The sequence below is a fragment of the Thunnus albacares genome, chromosome 16 (genome assembly GCF_914725855.1).
Source record: "Thunnus albacares chromosome 16, fThuAlb1.1, whole genome shotgun sequence".
Classification (NCBI taxonomy): Eukaryota; Metazoa; Chordata; class Actinopteri; order Scombriformes; family Scombridae; genus Thunnus; species Thunnus albacares.
The window spans coordinates 23,984,512-23,995,185 of record NC_058121.1 but is presented as its reverse complement, the minus strand read 5'-3'; the positions used below and the strand labels follow the sequence as shown (position 1 = coordinate 23,995,185).

The 10,674-nt window shown below is 39.6% G+C and overlaps 1 protein-coding gene across 3 annotated transcripts in view; it reads right to left on the bottom strand.

The window, feature by feature from the left end:
- Positions 1–995: 995 nt before the first annotated feature.
- vta1 (vesicle (multivesicular body) trafficking 1) overlaps positions 996–10,674 on the bottom strand; it is a 76,931-nt gene continuing 67,252 nt past the window's right edge. For all 3 annotated transcript variants that reach the window (XM_044377101.1, XM_044377102.1, XM_044377100.1), the window contains one exon: positions 996–2,883. In XM_044377101.1, the coding sequence (XP_044233036.1) occupies positions 2,738–2,883 (146 nt within the window). In that variant the 3' untranslated portion in view covers positions 996–2,737. The remainder of the gene's footprint in view (positions 2,884–10,674) is intronic.

The following is a 10,674-nucleotide window of genomic DNA, read 5'->3' as shown; positions in this document are numbered from 1 at the left end:
AGTGTTCATTTGGGCTCCTGACTGTTGTTTTAAAACAGACTTTAAGGTGCCCCAGTAGCCTCTGGGACTGAAAAATGAAGCCAACGCCAAAATACCAAAAACCGCACTTCCTAAATGGCCTCTTGAGGCTTTCTCCAAAAGCGAGTCAATCCCCATAGACCTCCATGTTAAAATGCCAACTTTACAGCAGAAATAATCATGTTAACAGCCTGGTACAAAAAATAGTTTTGGTCTCTATAGCTAATTTCTCCGTTCATGACAACTGTAATTTCATTAAGGCTTAAAGTTATGCATAATTAAGGGCGTGGCTGCTTTGAGTGACAGGTGGAAGCTTCATATTAGCGTCAGATAAACTTTTAAAAACATTTCTGCACAGAAGGAGGACTGTGGATTTTGTCCCCCATCACTTACATTGTAAGTGCGTCATGAAGGGATCTTCTAATGGTCAGTATGAAAAGGAGGAATGATTACAGCAAGAAAAACAGGTTTCAATGTTTATTTGGGCTCCTGACTGTTGTTTTAACTGAACCCGTCCTTTAAAAGCCAGTTCTAGTATGTATTTAGACACCTTGAAACTTAATCAGAACAGTAAAGCCATAAAAACTATATCTAAATGTGAAAAACTGTGTTTCATATGAGCTAAAACCTCAAGCACCAATTTGTTTTTTACTTTTTGTGGCATCTGAATCAGCTTTTATCCTGATTTCTCTGCATCCTTGTTAATTCAGTTTTGTCAATAAATTTATATATTTAAAAAAAAAAAATCTTCTCCTCACATCTTTTCCTGCATCTGTCAGTACACATGACTCCATGTAACAGCTACAGGACCGTGACGACACACCGATCACTCCGTCTGTGTTTCTGAAGCTCAAAAGACTCGGTCGTCACTATTATTTTAAATATCGCCACAGCAATGACAAAAATAAACCTCCCAGCTGCAGATATCATCAAGTTACAGCCCAAAAACCAAAAAAAAAAACACACATCAGTCAACATCGTTTCAAATATTTTATTCAAACCGAATCATTCTGGCGGATTATGAGATCTTCTTCTTCTTCTTCTACGTGCAACTTTGTGAAAACCTTTAAAGCCCCGCTAAAACAAGTTCTGAGAAACAATAAAGTTAAATAACCAGAAAGAATCACTGCCCCTCCCCATCATCATCATCATCATCATCATCATCATCATCATCCTCACATACAGAGAAAGTGATATGTTAAAGCCATTAAAATAAATGTTTTCAAGAAACAAAAAGAGGACAGTCAGAGTATAATAGCGCCCCCTGTTGACACTCCAACAGCAGTTTATTTACTCCTCATCTGTCTGTGTACGTGCGACACAAACAAGACGCACTTTTATCTCCTAAAACAGTAAACATGTAGTTCAATGAGTTATGACTGTAACAAAAAAAAAAAAGGTATAAGTTTAGATGGTCAAATACATTCTGAGTTTTAGTTTCACACGTGACAAAAGACAGAAAAAAAGGTTTAAATGATTATTATAGAAGAGACTCGGCTGTCAGCTGTTAGCTGGAGAGAAAATCATCTGGAGAATATTCAACGCTTGTTAACAAACCGATTAATCGACGAGTCGCACAGTGAACGATTTAAACCTTCGGTAGGCAGCGAGTAGTGAGTCCGTCTGTTGTCGTTTAGTCTCCTGGTTAGTTATTAATCACGTCAGCTGTGGCAGTTATTATCCCGTTATTTCATTATCGATGATTCTGATCATTATTTTCTTGATTAATTATTAATTAGGTTTATCAAATTTCAGAAAACTGCAAATGCGCATCACAATTTCTAGAAGTTCAAGGTGATGTCATCGGATGTGTTGTTTTGCTTAACAAACAGTCCAAAAGAAATTATATTTACTAAAATATAAGACGAGGAAAAACAGGAAGCAGGAACCTGAGAACAGTTTTACATTTTTGTTTGAACAATTATTTTTCTGTTAATCACTTTACTGACGGTCGGAGCTCTATTTACATCGCGCAGGTTCTCAGTGGCGACTTGAAGACAAAATATAATCTGAGCTGTAATTAGAGCCTGAATATTTAGGGCTTAAATCCAGTATTTGTCAGTATTAAAAGCAATAATAATGATAAACTGTAAATTCTCTTATAAAAGTCAATATTCAGATAATAGCCAAGTCTTAATAAAGTGGCTAATAGAGGTCGGGTGAAAGAAAACGTTTATTTTCACTATTTTTAAAGCAAAAAATGGCAAACTTGCTGCTTTTCTTTTGTCATATATGAAAGCAAACTGCATGTTTTTGTGTTCTGGACTGTTTGTCGGACAAAATAAAACATCTGAATACGTCTACAGTGCTACAGTGAAGCATTTTTCACCACTTTACGACAATTTCAGTGATAAAATGATTGATTTACTAACCGAGAAAATAACAGGCAGATAAATCGATAATGTCAATAACCGCTAGTCGCGGCCGTGAGACAGTGAACATGTTCTGCAGTCAGTCGGTCGGTTATCCAGTCAATCAGTGGACACAGTGTCGGACACAGGCAGCCATTGTTGCGACTGATTTCCATCATGTCCTCGTCTGACGGCGAGCTGAACGGCTCTCTTCACAGGGCGGCCTCAGTGTGTGTGTGTGTGTGTGTGTGTGTGTGAACTGCATCCTCAGCTCGCTGTGGGCCAGATCAGTGACAGATAGAGCGGAGCTGCTGCGGAGAGCAAAAAAAAGGGGGGATGGAGGGATTTGAAGGAGGAGGACAAAGGCTTCATTCTTTGCCTGTGGTGAGGAGTTTGAGGGCTTTCTGGAGGTTCTGGACGGCGGTGGAGACGTCCTCGTACTGCAGCGCGCTGCCGGCGTACTTGCAGTACTTCTGGGCCTTGGTGTAGTCCTCCGGGGTGAGATGGACACCGCCTGCAGGGAGGGAAGGAAGGAAGGAGGGAGGAGGCAGATTGGAAGATAATGAAAGGATACAGCAGAAGAGAGAGAGAGAGAGAGGAAACACAAAGACAAGAAAGAGTCAGATATCAGTTAATGTGGATCAACTATGAGCCACTTAGAGGAACAAAGAAGACGAATCAGTCTGGATTACTGACTCAATGAGGCTGTAAAGAGACACACAAAGACGTGAAATGATGCTCGAGTCACAGCACTGAACCGCAGACACACGTCAGCGAATCTTTAAAACTTTCAGACACGGAGAGAACAACATTTATCTGTTAAAAGGAGACTTTAACGTCAGTTTTCCTTTACAGCTTTATGCAGACATGACACCCGTTTATTTTTCTATGCAGTTTGGAAAAGCAGCTTTCTCTGTCTGAGATTTACGACAGACATCGAATCCAGACCATCCTCTCTTTAAGGAATTTGACTTCCTGCTCTCTGCTCGGTGCAACAGGTTCAACTTTTCATTCATCACCATCGCGTGCGATAAGTGAAACGTTATAAACTCGGTTCCTCGCGCAGCCCGGCTCGTTATTTTGCTGGTTTTATTACAGTTTGTCTTGCTTTTAATATTCGTCCTTATTGTCTGTATCAGTACCGACACTTTTAATGTCTTTTGTTTGTGTTTTTATGCTTTGCTGCAAAATAATTTCCTCTTGTGGGACAATATTAATCTGAGCTGAACTGTGTAAAGTGCTGCAGTGTGTGTTGGTCAGCTGAAGTACGGAATAAATAATAATTATCTTTACAAGACAAAGTAAGTTATTAAATCCAAAATACACCCAAGAAACTACAAGAGAACTTGTCCGTGTGCTGCGTTGACCTCACAGCTGAGTTCAACGATAGTTTTATCTAATTAGATAAGACTTGTAGTTTATTTTTCCACCTGTTCCTGCCAGGAAAGTGTGTGTTTTCAAAGCAAAACACTCCAACTTCTTCTTCTGGTTATTGATACTCGGCAAATGATGCATCTCTTCATGATGTGGCAGGTGTCGACTACACGTTGAGGTGGCTGAATACTTCCTTCAGACATGCTTTTCAGACGTTAAAGCCCCATTAAATCCCAACAGCGGATAAATTATTTCTGTAACTTTCTGACACAAATGAGCCGACATTCGTTCCCACTTCACGCAGTGATCGGTCAGCCGTGTGGAGATCTTTCCATTCATGACACAACTATTTATTCAGTGACCGGCTGAAAATATGCGCTATTATCTTCGTATTTAAATAATATCACCCCCCCTGTCCTCCTCTCCCTAGAGCGACTATAAAGACATTTATATTCCTGGACAAAATGTTGTAAGAACTCTGTTCTGAGGACCATAAATTGATGCGTCCACCGCTCAACCAGGAGAGAATATCTTTTGTGGTGGAAAATTCAATGTTGATTCTACTTTTCATGAATAATTTAAAGTTTAAAGCCCCACTCCAGCCGCTGTTACTTCCTGTATAACGGTTCATATTCTTTCTCAAACAGAGAACGGGGGGTGTAGTTAACAGTCGGACGTGATCCGTTACCATGACGTACCCAAACCACTTTCCTATTAACTTGAATGTTAAAGTGGTCTCAGACTTGTGGACTCTACTGCGTGTGAAACCAGACGATGGCTTCTTTATCCTAACCAGTGACATCTCGCTTTGTTTTATAGTGAACGTCTGTACATTTACCTCCTCAGCCATCGGTTCCTACGAGGCTGCAAAAGCATCGATCGCACCCTCGGTTTAATATTTTGCACCCTCAGTCGAAATATGAATAATAAATGCCGAGCACAGAGAGGTGCAGAGGACTGTTTGGACGTCTCCATGTGCGCCTGCTATTTTGGTTCATGTGAGTAGCAGTGAAACGTGAAAAAGGGCTGGGTGAGGGTGAATATAGACCAGGACCACGAGATAGAGAACGGAGGAGCTGTCAGGGCTGCTAATTTATAACTACAGATCCAATTTGTAGACCCTAATAATGTGGAGTAAACGTGGGCTTCTGGGCAGTTGCTGCAGACAACTTCTGGTCCAAAATTCAGAATATTCTGGATAGAAAAGACTTCAGTTCTCCTCCTTGTGAGACGAACAGTATAACTGCAGGAAAACCTCCCGTTAAAACAGCCGAAGGTCCGTTGTGACCTGAGTCATGGAAAGTCATAGCCACCAGCGCATAATCGCCTGTCAGCACTGAGGGGTTGTGGGTAATTTATGATGGAGAACTACCTGCTACAGAGCTCAGAGGTCGCTGTTATCTGAGCTGTTTAAAGACAGAAGTCTGATGATGGGAGACAGTGTGTGTGTGTGTGTGGTTTCCCTTTGATCAACTGTCATAAGTGTAGTGTTTAATAAAGACAGACAAGAGTTATCCCTCTGAGACGAACCGCTCCCTGTGAGCTCATCAGGTCACGTCCCCCCTCCCTCCCTTTCTCTCTTCAAACCTACAACTTTAACTTTACATCTCAACCATCACATGAACGTGTTCTTCTAAACCGACGATTTAGCAGCGACAGACAAGTCAAGCTTGTCCTGTTTTGCATTAAACATACAGACTGATATACAACTAAAAAACAATTGTTAGAAACAAAAAAGAAACAGTAAGTCTTTTATTCATGAACGCAATATCTGATTACTGCAACACCAATGAAATGTGAACAGAGAGTTTTGTTTTAAAGCCGCAAATAACGATTATTTTCATTATCATTCATCTGTCGGTCTATAAAATGTAGTGTCGGTCTATAAAATAGTGAAAAATGTTGATCATTGTGTCCCAAAACACAAGATGACATCCTCAAATGTCTTGTTTAGTCCCGACTAAAAGTCCACAACCCAAAGATATTCAGTTTACTGTCATAGACGACTAAAAAAACAAGAAAATATTCACATTTGAGAAGCTGAAATCAGACGTTTTTCTTAAAGAAATGACTCAAAATGATTAATCAATGATCAAAATAGTTGATGATTAATTTTCTGTTGATTGACTAATCAATTAACTGTTGTAGCTGTGCTTTGGTTTGTTCATCAAACTTGAATTTAACCATTAATTAACTATAAAATCTACTTAAAACAACTAAACTTTTCTTTCTTTCATTAAGACATTAAAGTCTTGAGCCTCGTTCAGACAGAGATAAACATCACAGGAGGAAGGTGGAGAGTGAAATAGTTGAACTGGTTCTTCTGGACGGTATTTTAACTGTGGGGGAAACAACAGGATCTGGTCTGTAACGGACACGAACATTCAGCAGGACGAAGCCAAAAGACTTGAAGGAGGTGAGGCGAAGATCCTGCGTGAGGTGAAGAAGAGTCAGAAATCCTTCTCGGAGTCGTAACTCAGTCAAATCTTCACACACGGACATAAAACACAGATTGATATCGTTCAGCGTGACTTCCCGAGGAAATCATTATCTTTGATGTGCGTCGCCAATAAACCTCCATAAATCCACTTAGAAGGCTGCAGGACTCGCCTGAGTAACCTGATGCATCATCTTAAGAGAAACTTTTCCATCGTGACCTAAATACAACATTTAAGGTCAAGTTGCTACCTTCTCCTGAGAGAGAATAAGATATTTCTGACTTGAAATAAGCAAACAAGTGCATGATTTTCACTACAGTGCCTTGGTAAGTACTTGTTTCGTCTTGCTTTTTTCAAAGATTTGGGTAAAACTGGTAGATCAGCGGCACCTGATGGTTTTATTTTTATTCCGTCGTCATATTGGTTGGTATTATGTTGGTGTTAGCATGTTTCCATCCATCAGATTAGCAAAAATATGTGTAGTAGAAGAAAAAAAACCTCAAAGATCCACTTTAAAATACAAAGACGTCGCTCTGGAAAAACAGTCATTATACTTATTACTGGTTATTACTGGTTATTACTGGTTTTGGGGGGTGAAAAATGACCAGCGGGTAATCACAACACTTCCCTTACAGACGGAGATCCAGTCCAAAATGGGTCTTTAGTGAAATCCAGACAGTCTCTTTATGTGAGTGATGCAACCCTGACAGATTTTGAAATTCTTATAAATATGATCCTGGCTTTACTTGTTACAAGTCTCCCAGGATACACGGCAAAATATTTATTTATTTTTTTTTTTTTACATATCAGATAAAACCACCTCGCGCTGCCAAAGAACATCCTCTCCTGTTCTCCGGTTTGTGTTGCTTCCCGGTGTTTAACATCACCGTATCAATGTGTTACATCATGTTTTAAAGGTAGATTATTGATTAGCTCGGTTTTCTTTCTCTAATTTTTCATAATCTTTGCACAAATGCATGAACCTAAACTTAAAATATAAGCTGTTTTTTTTTTTCCCCCCTCTCTGGGTCTCTGCAGCTTATTACGCTCTCAGCTCTCCACCCATCAGAGTCTCTGGAGGACTACAGCTCAGCCTGAAGGAAACACAACATCTTATAGTGGGTGTAACACTATAGAATACATATCCACCCTCTCTCTCTCTCACATACAGGACTCCAGTGTACGCTTCAGGAATGCAGGACTCGTCAAGTGTGAAGCTCAAGCAAACCCCCCCTCGTAAAGATCCACCTTACAGAAAGCCTTCGTCTTCCTTCGTTATCCCTCTGTCATCTACGCTCCGAAATTATGCGGACGCCTAAACACGTCCTGGTCGAACCTGGCTGCAGGGCATTTGCTCCCGTTCAACCACAAAAAGCATCAGTGAATTCATTAAAATATTAGTATGATGCATAAAAGTGCAAGTGGGAGATTCTTCTAGGAATTGACGGAACATGATGCAGCACAGACAGTCATCAGCGGCATCACGTCTCTAGTGACCACTCTTGTTGATTAGGCAATCCACATACAAGCGTCACATATGAAACACATCTGCTTCCATTTTGTAAGATGCATCAATACGCTGACTCTGAGGATACGCTCTGAATCTATTTCTGTCCCCCTCTGCTGCATTTAGTTTAGTGTAATTGCCACAGACAACTGTTTAAAAAAATCACACAAAAACTTATTAACGGTTTCTGTGTTGATTGATCACAGCTTAAGGATGCCGTAGCTGGCAGGCGGATTTCTTCCTGTGAATCCTACATGATCAATATTTTTGTTTGGCATATATATATCTGCTGTCAGTCACTCGTCAGGAGCTGCAGCTGACAGCTGTTTTCTGTGGACAGAGACGCTGTACAAACACAACACTTTAATAGCTGCTCGTGTGCCGCTAGCTCTGGCTTTTGATGTGGATTCCCAGTAAGAGACCGTGAACGTCTGCGCCGGATTTCATGGCAATCCATCCAACAGCGATCAGAAGTCGAAGCTAGTCACGTTGAAACAGGAAAGGCTCCCCACTGTATGCTGTAACGTTAAGATTTCCCTTTATTAGAACTGAGAGGCCTTGACCTGTCCACATACTTTTGGCCATATAGTGTGTGTCTATCCAGCATCTTTCATCCTTCTCTCCTTGTATTCCTTCCTTTGCTGTTTCCTTTTCCCCTCTATATTTTGTCTTCTCTTGTAACCCCCCCCCCCCCCGTCTGTTTTCTAATGTTTTCTCTTCATCTTTCATTACTTTCTTTCACATCTCTCTCTTCCTCGCTGCCTCATCTCTCCCCTTTACTGCCTCTTATTTCCAGTTCTTGTCACATTTCTCCTCTTTTCTCATCTCATCCTTTTTTAAATTTAATTCTGCTCACACAGCAGCCGCTTTATTGGCCATGTCTGTCAAAGCTGCACAGTAAAAGCTCTAAAAAAAAAAAAAAAAAAATATATATATATATATATATATATATATATATATATATATATATATATATATATATATATATATATATATATATTCAGGGATTTAAGCAAGAAAAAGATTTGTGAGCCCTGAAAAGTTGTCCAGGAGGAAACGTGTACAATGTATTGAATTAAGTATTATATGAATTTAAAACCGCTCCGTGCCTGAGAACTTTAACCGTTGTATATTAACATGGTAATAAAAACGCTGGAGTCGCTTTAACAGTGTAAATAAAGTGATTGTGAATTGGAAAAGGGGTGAAATGTTTACAGTGGATATTTATCATTTCTTACACTGTATCTCTTCAGGTGTTTCATATTTAAAATGACGAAATGCAACAGTGTCGTCTGAATGACCTGCAACACATTTCTCTTTCTTTTCCCTCTTATTCTCATCCTCCATATAAACCTTTACTCTTTTTTTTCCCTCCTCTACCTCCCCCCTCCTCTCTAATTGTTCAATCTCTTCCCCTCCCTCGGTCCGTCCTCTCCTCTCCAGAGGACCCTCTTAACTGGAACCAGAACGCCTCCCATCCCACCATGCTCTGCTCTGCAAAACAGAACATGAGACCCTCTCCAGGGCAGGGCACGCTCTCCATATCAAACACATTCATTCATACAAGCTGTGGATTCACGTCCGAGCCACGAGAAGACTGACAGCACAAAATCAAAACTTATTACCGCACTTTTCAAAACTTTGCAAATCTGTTTCACGCATGACAAAAGGAGAACGGTTTAACAGAAGTGCTTAGCTTTTCTCTCTCCTCTCCAACGATAAACACGCGTGTCTCTATATATCTGAAAACTACACAGTAAAAATCTAATTTTTAAGTATCTTTCCAGACACAATGCCCAGGTCACTCCGGACGATCCGCAGACGTCGCTGTCAACAGTTTTCATTGGAACTGCGTCCTACTGAAGAAATATTCTGTGGATGTTCGGCCCCACGAATGTGTCCAAGTACAACCAAAAGCCATTTGCATGGTTCAGTAGCAACAGTGTGAATGAGAAAATATGTTTTTTTTTCCCCCCCTTGTAATTTTGGGTGAACCGACCATTTTAAGATTTACAACATCTTTAGTTTGATTTAAAATCGTTAGCAACCACAATTACAACATTTTGAAACCAATGACATCTGTAGTTAGATGATGATTAGTTTTAGAAAGTCCACCATCGCATGACTGAGGTGTTTATGAATCTGACAAATCAGTGTTTCAGGCCGGTTTTAATGTTCTATCAATGGGCTTAAAGACTCATATGATCAAACACCACACAGCTGATGATGATACTATAACCTCTTTCAGACGTGCAGCAGTTCGGACTTTTAATAGATGAGTTAAATTAAATTAAATTAAACACTACAGAAGCACACAGTTAAATAGACACAGAGATTAAAGGCACATCTTGAATAAACACATCATTTAACTATCATCTCTTATGCACAAAGAATATAAAATCTGTTTAATAAAGCAGGAAACACTGAATGAGAATCAGCCTTTACTCCTGATAGTTTTTATACGGTTTATGTCATGTTCGAATAAAAAAAGAGCACCTGCATCAGATCAGTACTTGGTATCCGTTAGTACTCGGGGTTTGAGTATTGGAATTCGTATTGGAAGAGAAAAAGTCAAAAGTCTGCATCTCTAGAGGAGAATGAAGTTAAAAGATTCGGGTTAGAAGAGAAGAGTCAAATGAGAATTTGTGTCATCTCAGAATCTGCTATTAATTAAAAAGATGAAGCCAATATGAGTATCTATTAACGGTTTATCCTTTCATTATAAATTAAGAACCAAAATCTTCTCATGTGGACTCTGCAGGACAGAATATTGATTGATGAGATTCAATAGTGAAAAAATCCACTGTGGAAACTTGACATGAAAACCTTTTGATGATGTGGAAACAGCCTATTTTTTTTTTCCATTTACTACCATATTTAAAGGAAGAAGGTATCATTCCTCTTACTGAACTTTCACAATTGAATATTTTATATATTTTATTTAAACACTGGACACCTTGAATGTTGTCTTCATGTAAGACTAGGG